The 20,038-nt window shown below is 35.3% G+C and overlaps 1 protein-coding gene across 1 annotated transcript in view; it reads right to left on the bottom strand.

Annotated features, from left to right (window-relative positions):
- The window catches only part of HERC2 (E3 ubiquitin-protein ligase HERC2), a 186,885-nt gene that overhangs the window by 18,501 nt on the left and 148,346 nt on the right, over window positions 1–20,038 (bottom strand). Inside the window, exons 61-72 of the mRNA XM_083119057.1 lie at window positions 19,403–19,568; window positions 17,279–17,455; window positions 15,940–16,089; window positions 13,426–13,674; window positions 12,267–12,511; window positions 11,050–11,205; window positions 7,358–7,473; window positions 6,288–6,499; window positions 5,202–5,296; window positions 4,104–4,210; window positions 2,656–2,833; window positions 1,058–1,207 (exon numbers count right to left, since the gene is read on the bottom strand). Of these exons, the coding sequence (XP_082975183.1) occupies window positions 1,058–1,207; window positions 2,656–2,833; window positions 4,104–4,210; window positions 5,202–5,296; window positions 6,288–6,499; window positions 7,358–7,473; window positions 11,050–11,205; window positions 12,267–12,511; window positions 13,426–13,674; window positions 15,940–16,089; window positions 17,279–17,455; window positions 19,403–19,568 (2,001 nt within the window). The remainder of the gene's footprint in view (window positions 1–1,057; window positions 1,208–2,655; window positions 2,834–4,103; window positions 4,211–5,201; window positions 5,297–6,287; window positions 6,500–7,357; window positions 7,474–11,049; window positions 11,206–12,266; window positions 12,512–13,425; window positions 13,675–15,939; window positions 16,090–17,278; window positions 17,456–19,402; window positions 19,569–20,038) is intronic.

Below are 20,038 nucleotides of genomic sequence, written 5' to 3' on the forward strand. Positions count from 1 at the left end.
TCTGATATTTTGTTGTATTGGTAATATGTAATGTTGGAAATTTAACACAGTTGAAAATGACCATGACAAATGCAACTAGCGAAAAATGTTAACCGTAGAACGTCTGAATTATTATTTGCAACTGTCAATAAATTAATTTTATCTATGCTTTAATACAGAATCATACATGCATCGTTCTACCACAAAAGGAACACGTTCTGTACTTATTTTTTGTTTATTTTTCTGGAATATGATAGAGGTTGGGTCATACTCATACATAAACTGAATAGAGAGGTATGGGGAGCATGCTAGTACAAGAAGATATCGAAAAATCTGAGAAAGGACAATAGGAAAAATTTACTAGTGCCTTTTAAGAATTCTGATGAATAATGGTAACTTGGGAAGTCAATGAATTAATTCTAAGTAAGAAGATTGAAATCATTAGTACACATACAGGTCAGATAGAGGATTGTTATCTATAATATTGAACTGAAAACTCAGCCACAGATAGACTGATAATGAGAGTAATGTATGTGCTCGAAACGTTGGATGCTAACATCGACTTAACCTGGCTGATAACCCGAGAACACTTGTTCGAAGCTAGAGGATGTGTGAGAGAATTTGGTGACATTACGAAAGTATTTAGGAACAGCGTTTCAATGACAAGTAAGCATGGTATTACAGTATGCTATTATTTACAAAACATTCACAAATGTGTTGCTAATGCTGATGCTACAGCATTTCTATTCATACATTTTCATTTTGCTTATTTCACATGGCTTTTCTGCCTCTTCAGATCACTGAATTAAAGTGATACAGGGTAAATCCACATGAAATGATACAAGACCAGTTGCTCAACAATCTAAAAATCTGATTACCCATGCAAAACTAATTTCAGTTTCACCATGTGTGGTTTAGACATAGTGTCCATATTTTCATTGATGCACATAATTGTGATTTTTGAGTATGCAACCTCTTACACAATTATCAATCTAAAATAAAACATTTAAAAATGGTCCAATAAGCTTTTAATATTAGACCACTTGACATTGGTAACGTCAATGAAAGAATATGTTACCTTGCAACCATCAGAACCTCCTCTCCCTAATTTTCCATAGTCTCCATCACCCCATGACCACACAGTATCATCATCAGTAATACACAAAGTCTGGGCATCTCCACTTCCACAAGCTATATCACACACCCTATAGCCCAGCAGTGCTTCCACCTGAAACAGAAATAATAAAGGTATAGATGTACACTTTTTCACATGTTTAAATTACAATACATGAAGTGGATAAATTAAGTATATGTTCATAAATACAAGAACTGAAGTGGAAATTCGATGATATATTTTTTAGGCCAAATAACTTCAAGTGGCAAAATTTTTCAACAATTTGTTGTTTTGTATTTAGAGAAGGGAAAGTGTGAAAGACAAACAACCTACCCCACACCTCAATTACTGATGAAAATATTGCAAAAGTGCATGATCTCATCAGAAACAACTGAAGGTTGAGTGTTCTTGCCCTGGGCGACTTTTCTCGTCACCAAAAATGTATACTTAAGGAAATCAGGTTAAAGAAACAGAATGGTAGAACAGGTTAAAACAAAAGAAACACCTCCTGAAGGAATGTGTAGAAGAGGATTTCTAACAGTGCCAGCATCAAAAGAAGATGTGTGTGTCAGAAGAAGGGAGCTATTTTGACATTAATACCACCTGGAAAAACTAATGTAGAACGTACTTTGAGTTAACAGTCCTGATTATTTTGTCACAGCTTACATTATACTGGAAAAGGGGGAAAATACATAGCATTATTTTGCACTGGGACTTATAAGTATAGCTACAGTTGAACAATTTAGTCCAACAGAACCAGGAACAATATGTGTAGGCAGGAAACTGTAAAATCCAGGAATGATGTTGCAAAATATATTAGTTTTTATTGTCTGCATAGTGTTTCTTATTTTCTATTCTTCAAGGTACTTATAAACGACTTTCAATGTGGGAAATTGTAAAATTCAAGAACTGTTTATTGAAACAATGCCATTATAAGATCAAGAATATGGTTGAGTGGAAGAAAAAGCTTTGTACGGCCTTAACTCCGCCATTTAAAACAAGACGTTAATAAATAAATAGTAAAAAATACAATGCTGGAAAATGTATAGTCCAGGAATGTAAAATCTGAGTTTCAGTGTATTAGTCTTTTTTTAACACCTCACTTTATTTCATGTTTTAGAATTTGCATAAATTTTTCCAAAAGGCAAAATATGATTATAATATTCACTACATTAATATTTATTAAATGTTAGCACATCTCACAGTGCATCAGAATCACTAAGAGATTAAACACTGCATACTACGATGTGTCAAAACATGACAGTGATAAAACAAGGTAAAAAAAAGGTAAAGTGCTCCCCTGTCCAATGCACCACACCATGAAGGCATATAGGGAGTGTGGTTAGGGCCCCACACTTTCTTCATCATGGCCGAAGATGGGGGTGATGTGATCAGCACAATGGCCCTGGCTGCCTTTACCCCCCAGAGTTTCCTCCAGGTACCCATTTTATACGATGCTGGGTGAGCGCCGGAGCTGCTTGAACAGGTGGAAAAAATCAAGTGTAGTACTATTATGATTTTAACAACATTACATATCAATCAATGGAAGAATAAAGACTAACCAGTTTTGGCTTCAACTGATCTTCACTGTCACCATGGCCAAGTCTTCCATACCGCCCTTTTCCCCATGTGTACACTTCACCATTTGAAGTGATAGCTGCACTGTGTGCACCTCCACATGCGATGTCGATTATTTCTTTCCCCCTCAAGGCCTCAATAACACGAGGACGATCACAGGAACTGTAACAAACATTGAATGCAATATTAAATCTTAGGTATGGATTAATGTCATATTTTTACTAATATCACTCGTATAAACTGCTCTGCAACACACCACCCTTCCGCTTCTGGCAGGAAAAACAAACAAACAACTAAATAATCTTGTTAGTCCTGGATTCCCATTCCGTTCTTGAAACCAGAGAGCTTAGAACAAAAGAATCAATTTACAGGCAAGAATTTACTGAATTTATGTTGCAGGGTGATTTGTGAAAAGTTGCAGTAATGGGCTTTAAACAAATGTAAAGCCCTTATTTACAAACAAGGCTCTGATTCTTCCATTAAGTTCTCTATTTTACATTATTTACATATTTTCTCAAATTTGAGCCCCACTGCGGAACCACAGCATGGAAGCTAGCATCGGTGGAACTGCCACGAAGATGCTTTCGACTGATGGGAGGCCGCTCAAGTCCGAAAGATCACTCTTCCTCCAGCTATCAGTTTCACACACTCTCTCCCTGTCCTCTGTCAGACAGGCCATATTTATACTAAATCCCTCACTGCATGCGGGAGGGCTGAAAGTTCAAATTCCATATGGCTCTTTCAAGCTACACTCTTACGAAACATGAAAGCAATCCAAGAATACACAACTCTTTACATACAAATATGAAATGTTAATACAATCAATTGATTACGCATAATTATACACATAAACACACAAAACAAATACTGTTCGTAACAAAACGTTAGAGATGGGTAGATATGAACTTTCCGCTCGTACTGGTAAAGTACTGATATAAATTCACCAATAATGAGCACCAATACTGTACTGATATGATACAGAATTACAAATCTGTATTTCAAAAAGAACTCGGATGGTTCATTTACCACCATAATTAATGCATGTAACCAGATGAACTGCAGTGGGCCCTGACTTAGGAACGAACCTGAATATTTAGACATTCACTTTATAAAACCAGATTATAACTTTCATTAAGAAAAAAATAACAATATGACAAAATTTTACACTGAATTAAGTGCATCTGTAGAAATATCAGGTTGATAAAATATCGTCATTTTACTAAATTCATATAAGGATCATTTTTTAAATCTTTTTTCTTCTCTGAATGCAAATTGAATTCAGATTGTCACTCGTCAGACATGTCTCTCAGCTACGCTATGTGCATACAAAGCTAGTTTTAGCCAATTTTAGTGCAGAATTGCCATTTATGTTTTTGCATTGCAGGAAATGCAATGTTATACACTAAATGTGAACATTATGAAATTAACAAACCTTCTGTTCCCATGCCCCAACTTCCCATCATCTCCTTCTCCCCAGGAGTACACCTCTCCTTCTGCAGATAGAGCAAGGCAGTGCTTGCCTCCAGAATTCACTGCAACCTGTGAAAGAAAGGGAAAAAACATACATGAATACCTTAACTCATATATTACAAATTAGGGGTGAGCCAACTGATATTCTATTAATCTGATATAAAATTGCAAATTTTACTTAACAAACATATTAGTTAATGTAATGTAACTAAATGACTGCAATAGAGTTTGCCTTACAAAAATAAACTGTGTATTTAGAAATTTACTTCACAAAAACAGGGAAATCATGAACCTTTATTTAAAAATCATGCAATTTTGCACTAAACTAACGCTATTTCTACAAATATTGTATTGGTAAAATTAGTGACTATTTTACTGATAAATGTATGCATACAATATATATACCTGTTCTATCTGTAATTGACATCTAATAGTGTTCTTATTCTTGATAACAAGAGAAAAATAAATGTGTTGTAGACCACAAGAAATTCCAAGTGTTTGAGAGTTTGTGCCGTTCTATCTTTCACTGTCTGAAGTAGAGTGGAGAAGAGGAACCTGTCTTTTGGTTATAGGTGGCATGTCAGGTAGGTGTAGCTTCTTGAATGTGTATCACCAGCTCATTAGGATTCGGAAGGAGTCCCGTTGATTTTGGTTGGTTTGGTGAACAGTTGTTGCTTCTTACATAACATTCACAAAATCAAGCCCAGCTGAAGACATCATTACTGAAGGACACAGAACCATCTACAGCATAACACAGATCGTAACCAAGTCATCTGGCTAACGGCACAGCATCATCAAGTAGAAAAAGCATCTATTCATGAAAAGGAATATGCTACTCTTCAAATTAATCTTGGCTGGACCGAATTAGTCCACTACTTACAAACAAAATGCCAGGTTCCAAAGAAACAGGTTGACTCATCTGTTGCACTTCAGTTCCTGAAGATGAGAATGGTGTTAGATTTCAAAAGTTCGAAATTCTTCCATAACTCACATGGTCGACATGAGAGAATGTTAGCATCATTTATCACCATGAAAGTCACACATAAACACAAATATTTACCTTTTTGATAAAAACATGCTGAATTGATTCCAGGAGAGTTGGTGTTGAAACAGATTCAGTGCCTCCAATACCTAATCTTCCACCGGCACCATATCCTATGGAATAGATTGTACAAAAAATGTTACTAAATAACCCAAGGAATTAGCTGAAATTAACTTGATACAATATATTTAATTTTCGGGGTATGATCAGGAATAGTTGGAACATTATTAAGTATCCTAAGTCCTGACAACATGGTTTATAATATAAAATATAAACATTTAAACATGCTTTATGTGTAGTACTGGTATATAATATTTAGAGACCTGATTTTTTTGTGTAATTTATCCCCCTCTTTCCAAAAAAACAGCCGTAATTAGTGATAATAATTGCTTACAAGAAAAGATTTTGCAAAGAACATTTTTCACACAAGTTATGTTCACTTTTGGCACTTCACCTGTGTGAAAATGTTTGCATGTACTGCATGTACTGCATACCTAAAACTTATTCTATTTGTATTACTTAAATACAGTTCAGAGAGAAACCTATGACATTTTGTCCCTTCATTGTATGGTGCAAGTTATGTACATGGACAGTTAACTGGAGATGTTTGCAAGTATTTTGAACACTTCCTTACACTCTAAAGTGAAACTCATGAAAACTGATGTATCAGTACTGGCTGATGACAATGGTATCAGTATCGGAAAGTATTATTTGGATTTTATTTACCAATATCAGTTAATATTTTTCCAGTATTTTGGTCTTTCTAAATGCTGCATGTTACTTTCATGGAGTCTATCCTGAAAGTTATGCAAAATGCAAAGTTTCCATTGATTTTGCACCAATATAATGTGAAAAAAACTGTATTTTGTAAAACTGTAAAATGGTATTTTTTACCATTTTAAAGAAAAATTCTGGTACACCAAGACTTATAATTATAGTGGAATACTCACCTACTATTTTAGTTAGTAGTTTTAATACTCCCCTGTGCTTAGCATATAGGGGGTGTGGGGGTAACGCCCCACACTTTCTTAATCCGGTCATGAGTGGGGGTGATGTGATCAGCATCAGTCACCTACTATTATTAGTCAAAATTTAGTCAATTACCTGTGGCATAAACTTTTCCATCTGCAGTAACAGCCATCAGTGTCTGTTCCCCTCCAACAAGCTGCACAGGCCGTAAGGCTGAAAGTGCTTCACAAGGAGTAGGCAACTTTACCTTGGCTCCCTCCACTCCACCCAGTTGACCACGATGGTTGTGTCCCCAGCCATATATGGTGCCACTGCCACCCCATGACAACGTCCAATCCTCAGGACGTCTGGAAGGAAACACAAATACATGTGAAAGAGCAATATTGAGAAGCAAAAGAAAAAGAAACACAAACATGAAACACTGCAAACTATTTATAGATATTAAAGCATTGATTTTGGTGCAAGTCAAAAACTAAGTTCATTCTACATCCACTTTATTGGAATACGTACGTGAGTACTAAAAAGATTTCCACAAAACTTACTTGTAAATGATCGATTAATTCAAGTAAGTTTCGCGGAAATCGTTTTAGTACTCACCTACGTATTCTAATTATCTATCGTATTTTTTATTAACTAAACCCACTTTATGTTCAGATAGGCTAATCGAGACTGGATCTACATTTTTTTAAGGTGACATCCAAACCACTAATGTAAAGTGACTTCACTAGGGATCAAACTCAGGACCCTCTGATTGCATTGGAAGTGCCTTGTGTGAACAATATAAGTTTCTTACACTTAGTTGTTTTATTGATATTTCTGGCCATATTTGGTTGTTTGCCCAACATTTCAGACATTTTTTTTCCAATGAGCAATAACAATGACGCAAGTCTGGTGCTAATAACAAGATTTAGATTACATTTGGTATGTCTTATTATTATTATTTTTCCTTTCTTCGTTTAATCGTCAACTTCTTTCATATTGTTTCTGTTGTACTGCAAAATCCTGAATGTTACATTTAAATTTACTTGTAGCAAAAGTAAAATGTGAGATATAATTCCAAGTGCTGGCCTTGATTTTCCTAATAATAATCACCATGCTTCGTGAAGTGGTTCTACATGTTTGAGTACATTGTAGGGAATACCAAACTTTGAAAGTAGTAGATATATATTGCCAGACTCTGTAATAACAAAGGCTTCAATACCTACCTATTCAACCATAGCAGCAACTGTTCATCAAATTCTTGTTTGAAAACGTCATGAGTCTCATGGTCATAAGCAAGGATTTCATCTTCTGGAATCATTTCTGCAACTTTTTTCCTCACCTGAAAAATGTTTGGTATTATTTGAAAATTACTTTAAAAAAATATGATTTCACTTTATTAATAAAACACAAGCAGCTCCAGAATTCGATTGGTTTGAAGATACAAATAAATTATTCCTGAAAAACAGAAGACTGTTCAAGACAAAATGCATGTATCATACAATAAAATTGCACAATGTTCACAAACTATATAACAACTATATCATAAAAAAATCAAATTGAAATTTAATAGTGTATTTATTATGGATGTCACCGATAAATTGGTATTTGATCAGTATCAATTGATATAGTACATTGGTAAGATGTAGAGGCATGATATTTCGTTTTTGACAAAAACACGAAATGTGAAATATCACATTATAATGTTAGAGTCATTCCATGCCAAATCAACACAGATATGTGCAATTTCCAACCTGACCATCTCCGATTTTCATGAAATTTGGGGAGTTGAAACTATGCATGGAACTTAGTAACTATGGAAATTTTTAGTCTCGTGCGTATTGTAATTGTTAAATTATTCAAGGTCAAAGTTCGCATAAATTGCACTTTTTGAGCCCGCTTAGCTATACTAAATGTGCTGTAACTCCGCCACTATTTCGCCTAGGAAGCTCAAATAAAGCTTATTGTTCAGGGAATTGAACAAGCTTTCCAGTGATATATAACAAGCCTACTTTCGATATAAATATTATTTTGTCACGTGACCTTGACCTTTGACCTTGAATATCTCAAAACATGTCATCACCAAAAATCGTGAAAAAAATATATTTGGTCCCTCATGCCATACTCTAAAACATATCAAAAAATCATTCTGGGACTGCAATGGGATCAGAAGATACAAAATAATATGTGTAACTGTGTGACTGAACTGCTCAAATTCTAGCCTGACCCATTATATGAACCATGACGAGTCAAATGTACCTTAACACCCCCTACAAAATGTAAATGAGTTATCCTGGGTATAATTGGTCATGAAAGAAATAGGTTAGGCACAGGGAGATCCCTAGCTGTGTGTGTCAAGCGCAAGTCCGGCATATTGTTGACCGCCATATTGAATTCAACGCAAAAATTTCAAAGGAAAGGGTGTGAAGTGATATACAAATCAGGCTAGAACTTCATGAGAAATGAAACGGCGAAGGTTTTTCCAAAGTATCTTTAACCAGCAAAAAGTTATTAATGTATGCTTGTAATCATTTTCTCCTTTTCGAGGTGTTAAAAACAAAGTATTAAGAATGCTCCTAACGTGTTAGGAACTCGTCGAGATCACACTGACATCTTGGGAGAGAAAGAAGTATACGCACCATTGCATATGATTTTAACCAGCAACATTCACCAAATACTTAAATAGTGGAGAATATTGGGAAATGTATCTCAAACAATTACGTGACACTTCCTTTGGAATGAAAAATTCTTCAGTGACGAGGCTAATGTTTATGTTCACGGTAAAGTTAATAAAAATTATATGCAATACCTGTGATTTGATCATCTACAGTAGACAGATCCCAGCCGAATGGTTGGTCCATATTCAACAACGGAACCTTAAATGGCGAGGGCTTCTTTTATTTGTTAAGTGAACAGGTTTTTCATCCTTGCTTACAGGATATGGCACTTTTCCAGAGTTTTGAAACAGGACAGTGTATGACCACACTATGTAAACATTTTGGCAATTTCTTCATGGTAAATTTCTAGGTAGATAGATGGGCAGACGGGGATCTATTAAAAGGCCTGCACATTCCCCAGATCTAACATCTTAGGAGGACTTTTACCTTCAGAAACATTTGAAGAGAATGGTGCATGCACTAAAAGTCCCTGACATTGACCATCTGAGAGAAGGCATAATTGATGCTTGCGATGATGTTGCACCTGGTACATTGCCAAATGTTCTATGTGAGTGTGAGAGACGTCAACGAGTGTGCTCACAGGAATATTGACAACACTATAATGTGCATATATCGTAAGTGAAAGATATGCGTATAACGTTTTGCTGCCTAAAAATAAGTTGCAAAAACCTTCGCTGCTTCATTTCTCGTCAAATTCTAGACTGATTCGATATATCACATCACCCCCTTTCCTTTGAATTTTTTGCGTTGAATTCAATATGGCGGTCAACAATATGCCGGACTTGCGCTTGACACACACAGCTAGGGATCTCCCTGTGCCTAACCTATTTCTTTCATGACCAGGATAACTCCTTCACATTTTGTAGGGGGGTGTTAAGTGAAATTTGACTCGTCATAGTTAATATAATGATTCTTTTATCAGTCACATAGTTACACATATTATTTTGTATCTTCTGATCCCATTGCAGTCCTAGAATGATTTTTTGATATGTTTTAGAGTATGGCATGTGGGACTAAATATATTTCTTTCACGATTTTTGGTGGACATGTTTTGAGATATTCAAGGTCAAAGGTCAAGGTCACGTGACAAAATTATATTTTTATCGAAAGGTAGGCTTGTTATATATCACTGGAAAGCATGTTCAATTCCCTGTACAATAAGCTTTATTTGAGCTTACTAAGCAAAATAGTGGCGGAGTTACAGCACATTTAGTATAGCTAAGCGGGCTCAAAAAGGGCAATTTCTGCTAACTTTGACCTTGAATAATTTAACAATTACAAGACGCACGAGACTAAAAATTTCCATAGTTACTAAGTTCCATGCATAGTTTCAACTCCCCAAATTTCATGAAAATGGGAAATGGTCAGGTTGGGGGCTGTGTTGATTTCGAATGGAATGACTCGTTAATTTTTTCATGTTTCTGAAAGGTGCGAGGTGCATTTTTCTACCCTGTTTTGTCACAAAATGATGCGAAATGAACTGCAAAATGCGAAATAGACTCTTAAACACGAAATTTACCATTTATATACCGACACGAGTTATGCAATTCACGAAAAATTGATTAATTCTGCTGTAAATATTTGAGAAACAAAAATGGACTCCTTTATACAGGAATAAACTTAACATTCTGGTAACTAAATAAATGTGCTATTAAAAGGGATATGTTTATTTTGTGTAATAGTGCAGTTTTTAAATCAAATTTAGGATTATATTCACATTTTTAAAACCAAAATGTCATTTTATATACCGCTTTTTCATCGCTATAACAGCGAAATTTCATTTCATTTACCGCTTTTGAACTTGAAATCGGCTGTTTTTATACCGAAATTTTGCTTTTTTATTTACAAAAAATATGTGCCTCTAGTAATGTCATTTATCTGTCCCATACATAATATTTACAGTGGGTACAAAATTTTTATTTATTAGTGTTATGGAAAAATGGGTGACACTGCACACTTAGTGGTGGTTCTACTAGCTTTTATGTAACATCTAATAACTCAAAATATTATTCTGATGTAGAGTATGGTGAGCGCATGATTATAGTGTATTTTAAGGCGATGTGAGCACTTTTCTGTTGTTTTAACAAACTTAGTGCCAATCTAGAGACAATGACTGACCAAATTTCCTAGATATCATAAGAATAGAGCAATAGAACTCAAAAATGACACTGTGGAACACAGTTATTCCTGGGTAATTGGGCTTAATTTTTATTTGTTAGTTGATGGGTAAAAGTACTTACCTCAATTACAAAGCTATGTGGGAGCAGAGTTCTGTTCACCAAAGCAGCAGCAACACGTGCAGCCATGCAGTAGCGCCTAAACCACGACCACTTGTGATTCTCTGCACAGCACGGCAAAGAATCTAGACCTAAATCACAGGCCAATGCAACCAGAACCTATGGAAGACATTAAATCCATCAACTGGGATATGTGGCACAACTATTTAAGCATTATACATGTTATAATTTACTATTATATTTAAATTTTTCTTGAAATTATATACACATATTTTATAGTATAGAATATAAACTGTACAACTGAGCACATGCATTTCTTCACACTGAATTTGAATTTATTGATTCATAAAATGTATGGTAGGAAATATTACTATTTTTTTTACAAGGATATACTAAAAATTAGGGATGGGCCGATATGAAATTTTGGCCGATACCGATTAAAGTACAGATATAAAATATACCGATACCAATAACCGATATTCTACCGATCCGATATAAAATTAGATATGGTTCTTGAAGAACCTGAAATGTTCATTGAGCTCCTTAACAAATGTGTGTTTCGAGGTGACTGCAGTGCAAAAGAAGTTGAATATTTAGACAATTACTTTTTTAGAAAGTAGGGCATCGAGATTATCCATAAAAATTACAACAAAATGGCAGAATTTTGCACTAAATTATAAGATATTTATCGATATATCGGATCGGTAAAATAATCGGTAATTTTACCAATAAACCGATACACCGATATGCCTATATCGGCCGATACCGATAGAGTACCGATTAATCGTTCCCATCCCTACTAAAAATATAAGGTTCAGTCTCCTTAAGCTGCCAAGAAAAACAAATACAAGGTAAGTACAACAGATAATGCTATTTAATTCAAATTCTTCATGTTTCAACAACTATTCAGTAATTTAAAATATATTTTGTGTACCATAATAACATAAGCTATTTCATATAACTAGTTCAGTTGAATTACTTTTCTCAATTACACTAGAAAAAACTAGAGAAGTTTCATTATACCTAGAATGAACATTATAAACTTAGATTCAAGTTGTGTAAATTGTCGGGAGGCCAAAGATTGACTTCAAATCAAGGTGTGTCAGGTTCAATCCTCAGTACACACATATTGTGCAGTGGCTCAGTTCAATCTGATGAACTGTAGGTCCATTCCCAATTACCCTATCTAAGTAAAAAATAAACTTAAAACTTTAGTATACCTTGAAGAAGGAGCTATGCATAAGATGCTTTCCACCTCTGACGACAGGATCTTCATACTCATACTGCCTGAGCAGCCCTTCTGGCAGGCCCTTCACCAAGGCTGACAAGGCAGAGTCTGTGTAAGGACGAGGGAGTTCAGTTGGCTGCTCGCTCATAAGCAATGCTGGAATGTTAAGGACTTTCCCAAAACCAGCAATCATCAACTTTCGGAGCCTCTGTAATGCCCACATCCTCTGGGAAGCAGCTAAAATCACAGAGAGAGGTATTTATACAACGAAAACATGTTTTTACTAACATAAATTCAAATAAAAAACATTCTATGAATTTAAGAAAATTATAGCAATTCAAAGTATAGACTGAATGTTTTACCTTTGAAAAAAACCTGCATATTTAGGCCTGTGCTTTTGTATGTTTATATTCACAAAATTAATAACAAAATGTCAGAATTTTGCACTAAATTATAGGCTATATTTAAATATATTGGTTTGGTAAAATTATTGGTAATTTTATTGATAATTTCATATGCTTATATCAATCGATAATCAACAGTGTATCGATTAATCTGTCACATCCCTATCATAATTGAAAATTATAAACAACATTCATTTAATTGTTACCTAAAATGACATCACAAAATTTATGGAAGAAGTATTTTGAGTATTTAGTGTCCCCTATCTTATACTTGGAAGCGTGCAAAAATACTGTGTAACTGACAAAAAGTATACCATTTTAAAATATGTATTTATGCTTTCAGTAACAATATCACTAACACTGTTTCTTTCACATATATTGAAATTAACTACATATTTCATAAAATTTGGATTTCACAAACACAAAAACATACCTGTGGCGATCAAAAAGCAGATAAAATCTGAGGTGTTTTAATAACACGGACACTTACCAAGAACATTAAATTGGTGTTGAGGTGAATAAACAACGCGGTTGATAATATAAGACGTAAGCGAGTTACTAAAGATATATCCACGAAACTTACTTCTAAATGTTCTATTAATTTCGGTGGCAGACACCACTGAAATTAATTGAACATTTACAAGTAAGTTTCGCAGACATATCTTTAGTAACTCACTTACATCTTATATTAAATTGGTATTTGTCTAAGTTTTAGACAATGATATTTGTGGTTCTTCATATACATACCTAAGGAGCTAAGCTGAGCACAAGCAGCCAATGCAGCTGCTAATCTAGATATGATATTTCTATCTGAGCCTATGTCCAGGCGACCATCAAGAAGACACATCACCAGATCAATGCAAGGTTGAGATAAAACTGCTCTATCAGACTGGAGGTCATGTGGGCCAGCACATGGCATGATGGGGTACACTGTGAACTTCCAACCCCATCCATTGACAGAGCCATCACTTGTGAACTTCCATCGAAGCATATCTCCTGCAAGTGAAGTAAACAGGTTTAGTTAACCTTTAGCAGACAGAAGGTTTTCAGGTGTGTGCTTTTTAAATGCTTGGTCCCCTGAAAAATGTAAAATGTAATTGTATTTGTACGAAGGTGAGATGCCAAAATTTTTCCTCCTGTGAAAGTTCTTCCTGTTCAGCCCAGAATAAATCCAACATCAACCCTTAAGGAGAAACAGTTCTCATTCCTTCTCTTTTTTAGTACATATCATCATATTTGAAAATCAAATTAATTTCTTTAAAAAAAGAAGAAATTCCAGAATGCTCATATTGCACTGAAATTCAAGTACATTACACCTCCATATGTTTACATATGAAAAATGAAAACAGAGATGAAATGTGAAGATTTGTTTAGGAGATCAGATCAATGCTGCTGGTTCCGAAAGAGACCAGCTGGCATTTAAATATGCAAAACTACTGGGTAATAATTTTTATTGCATTCAAAAATCTTAACAAAGCTAATGACTATTTTCCTGCTTTTCAACATTAGTACTGTAATGCAATTTGACATCAGATGGAAACAAATAATTTTGTTTGCTGTGGAGAGGTATATCAAAACTTTGTGTATATGAATGGTTTGTTGAAGTTCTTTAGAACAAAGTGTCTGCATGTCTAATTTTTCATGTTCATGAACAAAATCCAGACAGTGCAAGTAACATGGAATTTTTGTTATCAGCATTAAAAAAAAATCCTTTGATTAACATGTGCAGACTGAAGTAAATTATAAAAATGTATGGTGTGCATGCACAAGTCTGACATGCGAGTATGTAGAATATGAGCTATTAAAATATACATACACACATAAATGTTGAAACGTGAAAAGTAACAAAATAAATATCCTTAAATTGAATCTTATACCGGGTGTCCATAAAATCCCTTTACAACTTCAAAAATTTACTGCAAATGCAAATGATGAGATATTTGAGTGATTTTTTTTTATTGTACTCGTTTACTATTAAATTTTGTACTAATAGTCAATTTGTGTATTTTCGGTAACATTGTGAAGAAAGAGAGGTCCTCGAAAGAAAAATGCCTACTCCGCAAGAAAAGGCACAATGTGTGGCGTGGTTCATTGAAACAAAATCGGACACTCAGACTCAGCGAAACTTCAGGCCTAGGTATGGGAAACAACCACCAGCACGTCCATCAATTCGTGAATGGCACAGGAAATTCATGGGGACCTGTACAATTTTGGATAAAGCAAGAAGTGGAAGAAAACGAGTATCAGAGGAAGATATCGAACGTGTAAGACAAGCCTTTGTTAATTCTCCAAAGAAATCCATTCGGACTGCTGCCAGACAGTTACAGCTACCACGATCAACAGTGCACAAGGTCCTACACCACAACCTATGACTGATTGCGTATAAAGTGCAAATGTTGCATGCCATCGAGCCCAATGATAAACCGAAACGCAAAACATTAGCAGTGGACATGCTTCATCGAATATCGGAGGATGCAATGTTCCTCAACCGAGTGTGTTTTACTGGTGAGGCAACATTTCATGTTTCCAGTAAACTGAACACGTACAATGCGAGAATCTGGGACTCAGAAAACCCCCATGTGGCAATGGACCTCAAATGAGACAGTCCAAAGGTGAATGTGTGGTGTGGACTGATGTTCAATCGAATCATTGGTCCATTTTTCTTTGCGGAGCAAACAATTACTGCAAATGTTTACCTTGACCTTTTAATTGTATATGTGACACCACAACTGGCTGACCTTCAACCAACAGGATGGTGCACCACCACATTGGGGATTAAATGTTCGTGACTTCCTGGACCAAACATTTCCCGGTAGGTGGATTGGACGGGATGGTCCTATTCTCTGCCCATCTCGTTCACCAGACATAACACCCCTAGATTTATTTCTATGGGGCTACATTAAAGACACTGTGTATCGAACAAATGTACGGAATATTACTGACCTCAAACAAAGGATCACTGATTCCATTGCCACCATTCATGAGGCTATACTAGAGAGGACATGGTACGAAATCGATTTTCGTCTTGACGTCCTTCGTGCTACCAATGGTGCCCATATTGAGCTTTATTAAGTTATGGAAAAAAAACTTCAATATATACTGCTACTATGTGACAAATTTCATTTAATTATCTCTTCATGTGTGTTTAGAATAAAAGCTTGAAGTTGTAAGGAGACTTTATGGACACCCTGTATGTTATAAACAGTTACTTTGGACCCTTCGCTTCACCCCCATAAGGGGTACCTACTTATTTCATCTCACCTGTTATTCTAAGTTCTGATGACCAATCGCTCCATTCCCTTCCTGATCTTATTGACACTGTTTTCCCAGTTCCATCCATGACTGTCAAAGGATCATGACGTCTTTCTGTTGAACACTGACGGTCAAATTCTACACGAAGGCTCTCAGCTCCTAGTATTATCAAATAAGGCTCTGAGTTACCGAACAACAAAATCACACACACAACACTATATTCTACTTGCACATGATGAAAGGGACTTTACACTTTCAACAAATCCACAACTAAGCACTCATTCCTCCTAAGCAGTACAGTTTTATTCTTTACAAACAATATACATTATATTTGGATGAGCCATGGTATTGACATTTGAAAGTATTGGTTGGAATATATTTACTGATTCTAGGAAACTTTTCCATCATTTCGGTCTTTGGTGGAATCAACAAAAATGCCATGTGACACTCTTGTGGAGTATAATTACCCTGAAATTACGGAAAAATTGAAATTTCCATTTATTTTGCACCTATATTGTGTGAAGAGTATTTTAAAGCAAAACTCTGGAATATTGATGCATATAATTGGAGTGAAGTAATATCAATTTATTAGGGATGGGACTGATTAATCGGTACTTTATCGATATCGGACGATATAGGCATATCGGTGTATCGGTTTATTGGTAAAATTACTGATTATTTTACCGATTCGATATATCGATAAATATCTGATAATTTAGTGCAAAATTCTGCTGTTTTGTTGTAATATTTATGGATAATCTCCATGCCCTTCTTTCTAAAAAAGTAAATATCTAAATATTCAACTTCTTTTGCACTGCGGTCACCTCGAAACACACATTTATTAAGTAGATCAATTAACATTTCAGGTTCTTCAAGGACCATTTCTAATTTTATATCGGATTGGTAGAATATCGGTTATCGGTATCGGTAAATTTTATATCGGTACTTTATCGGTATCGGCCAAAATTTCATATCGGCCCATCCCTACAATTTATCAATAATTGGAACTTAAAATGTTTCTAATTTTCATAAATAAGTATCAGTATGTGTGGGAATCAGCTCCAGTATTGGTAAGGTACAAAGTGGCATTAGCTCCACCCTATTTTTACACTTAATTTATTGGTTTTTAAATTAATCCAATCTCCATTGTTTCCCTTCCTTCAGTCTGTCCTGTGTGTGACATTATTCATGAACACACTAACTGATCTTTAGTTCTGTAATTACTGGTATTAACCAGTTTCACAATATGAAAACAACTGAATCCAACTTAACTCAACATGATACAGTAGATCTTTCATTCCTTACTAAGCAATGAATTACCTCATGTGAATGAAATACCATTAATTACCTGGTATTTTCACTTGTCCTGTAAGGGTTACATCATCGGTATACGGGTGGCTACTCTCTTGGACAATGGGCTGTGGAATAGATCTTAATGAGTCTGTGTTCAATGCAACATCCTCCAGTTCTGTCACACATAATTCCAACAGCATATCAGCTATGGTGGGATGGGCTTCGCCCATTGCTGTAAAGAAATCAAAATTTTTAAAAAAAATCATTAAAGATATTCAAACAACACTACAGGCTGTGAGAAAAATTTAGTTCCATCCGTAATTCATGTATTACATACTTATGTAAAAAATATGCTGGGAAATTATAAATTACAGATGAACTAATTTGTTCTTGCAAATACATAATGATAAAATACCAATATAAAATGTGCCAATACCAATAACTATTATTCTACTTACCCAATGTAAAACTGAACATGATCCATGAAGAACAAGACTACTTCATTCATTTATGCACAACCAAGTGAATGTCAATGGTTTGTCATAGAAAAAGGTACAAAACCAGATAATTTTATTTCTATATTTATTTCAGATACAAATACCAAAATGGAAGGAATTTTTGGTTTGAGTTGGTGTTTTAAGTCCACTTTATGCACAGTAAGGCTAATCGGGACTGGACTTACGGTTTAAAGTGGGATCCGATCCAGGTTCGATACCCTCCACCGGGTATCGAATCTGGGACCCCATGATTACAAGGCGACGACGCTACCACTGCACCATCGGGGAGTCTATGGAAGGAATTTACACTCAACTACAAGCAATTTGCAGGTGTATCAGACCAGTAAAATAACTGATTTTAATGATACATCACATCACATCAATAGAGTATCAATTAATATGCCTAATCCCTAATATAAGCATTTCATATCCTGACCAATTTTTATTGCAGCACAAGACAGCAACTTCTTTCATAAATATCTAAATGCAAAAAGAAATGCACCTTTTGCAGAATGAATACTGTTAAGCCCACTTTAGACAAAAGAATTTTCCTTAGCATTTTTCTTAACATTTACATCATGACCAAAATGCTACTGTGTAAAGTGAAAAATCTTATGGCATATTTCATAGCATTTCTCAAGGATAGGATCGATCCTATTTCCATAGCATTCTTCGTAGCATAACCAATCAAAAGCGAGTTCTAGGTCACAACTGCAGATGTAATGGCGGCCACGTGAGATGTAAACAATGTATCACTTCACATTCTTAAAATAAGATAACTATTCAGCCAAGAGGAATAAGGTTTCCTATTAAATGGTTTTAGGTACAAATCAATGGCGCTGCTTAAACACATGCTTTATATTGTTTACTGTATACGCATGGAAGAATATTTTAGTTGTTTCAATTGTAAACAACGTGAACTCACCATAGATGATGTAACTCGGCATGCCTTTCGTGCTGTAAATATTATACATTGTAACCGCAAAAGCTTACCAAAATTTTACATGAAATGCTTCCATGTAAAGTACTATTTGCTATAAGATTTTTGGAAGCATTTACAGCATTTATGATAGGAAAAATGTTAAAGGAAATGCTTTCCTCTAAAGTGGGCCTTAGAGATGGAAGCAAGTGAAAAAACAGGTAGGTGCTTCACGTCATAAATATGGCAGACCGAAAATTGTGGGTGGTCACAGCAGCTGATAGCTTCAAAGCTAGTGATTAATTTTCGAAAATCTTCCATGATGTTCTGCCTTGTATATGTAATCATATTCATTTCTTCCTGAAAATTTAAATTTAATCTATCTAAAGGCAAGAAGCTACTAGGCTAAATTGCAGTGGTGTGACAAAGGTTTAAAAGAAAGGAAAAAGAAAAGCTGAACAAGTTAAAAATACAAAGAACTTGAAACTTTTGTAAAACTACAACTACTTTTATGCACCGAGGTCCCACTCAGTGTGAGAAGTTATGGAATGGGGAATTACCACCCTTCCAATTAGCCTGAGGGGTGGAAAAATTCAAAACGTGCTTGCCTGTAAGATCACACACGCAATATTATAACTAGTGCTTTAATGAAAAAAATCCATTTCTGAACATGTGCAGCATGTGAATAAAGGCACAATACATTTAAGTTACTCACACTCCCTTATGAGAATATAAATGTCGTTGAGCGAAATAGGAGATATACCTATGAGAACTTCTGAGATAGTATCCCTTGCTTTTTCCCCTGCTCTTCCTGCAACTGCTAACTTCAACAGGTCCACTAACACTCGAGCATCATCTTGATTTAGGAGGATGGTGAACTCATCCAAGCGAGGACCCCCGGTATCTGCATCATCAATTTGTCCCACCAACTGAAAGCAGAAAATTCATATTATATTATTTATATTAGACTGCTTTTCTATTTCTTGGATTAATCAGGCCATTGATGATGAATGATATACATACTTACCCAAGGTTTCAAACAACGGAACCTCTGATTTCATAGCATGCCATGCTGACCATTGCACCACAGAGGCTGGCTAATACATTTTAACTGATAGAAAGAAGAATGTAAGGTATGTCAGAGCCTCATAGGAATGCACCTATATTAACCACTGTACGAATACAATATTTCTACATAATTTGGAACAATGTTCAACATAGAATGGGACTCATAGTGGTCCATTCTGTAGAGTATGTAACTGCCACATGGAAACACAGGTTTGATTCCTGGAGTGAGCAATCTAAAATCAGAATAAAAACACTCTGGCTGCCTTTACCTACAAGGATTGCCCTCAGATTATTTATTGGAGGTTAGGTGAACCCCATGCAGGGACATAGA

Source organism: Lepisma saccharinum, chromosome 3, assembly GCF_977018435.1.
Source record: "Lepisma saccharinum chromosome 3, izLepSacc3.1, whole genome shotgun sequence".
Lineage (NCBI taxonomy): Eukaryota > Metazoa > Arthropoda > Insecta > Zygentoma > Lepismatidae > Lepisma > Lepisma saccharinum.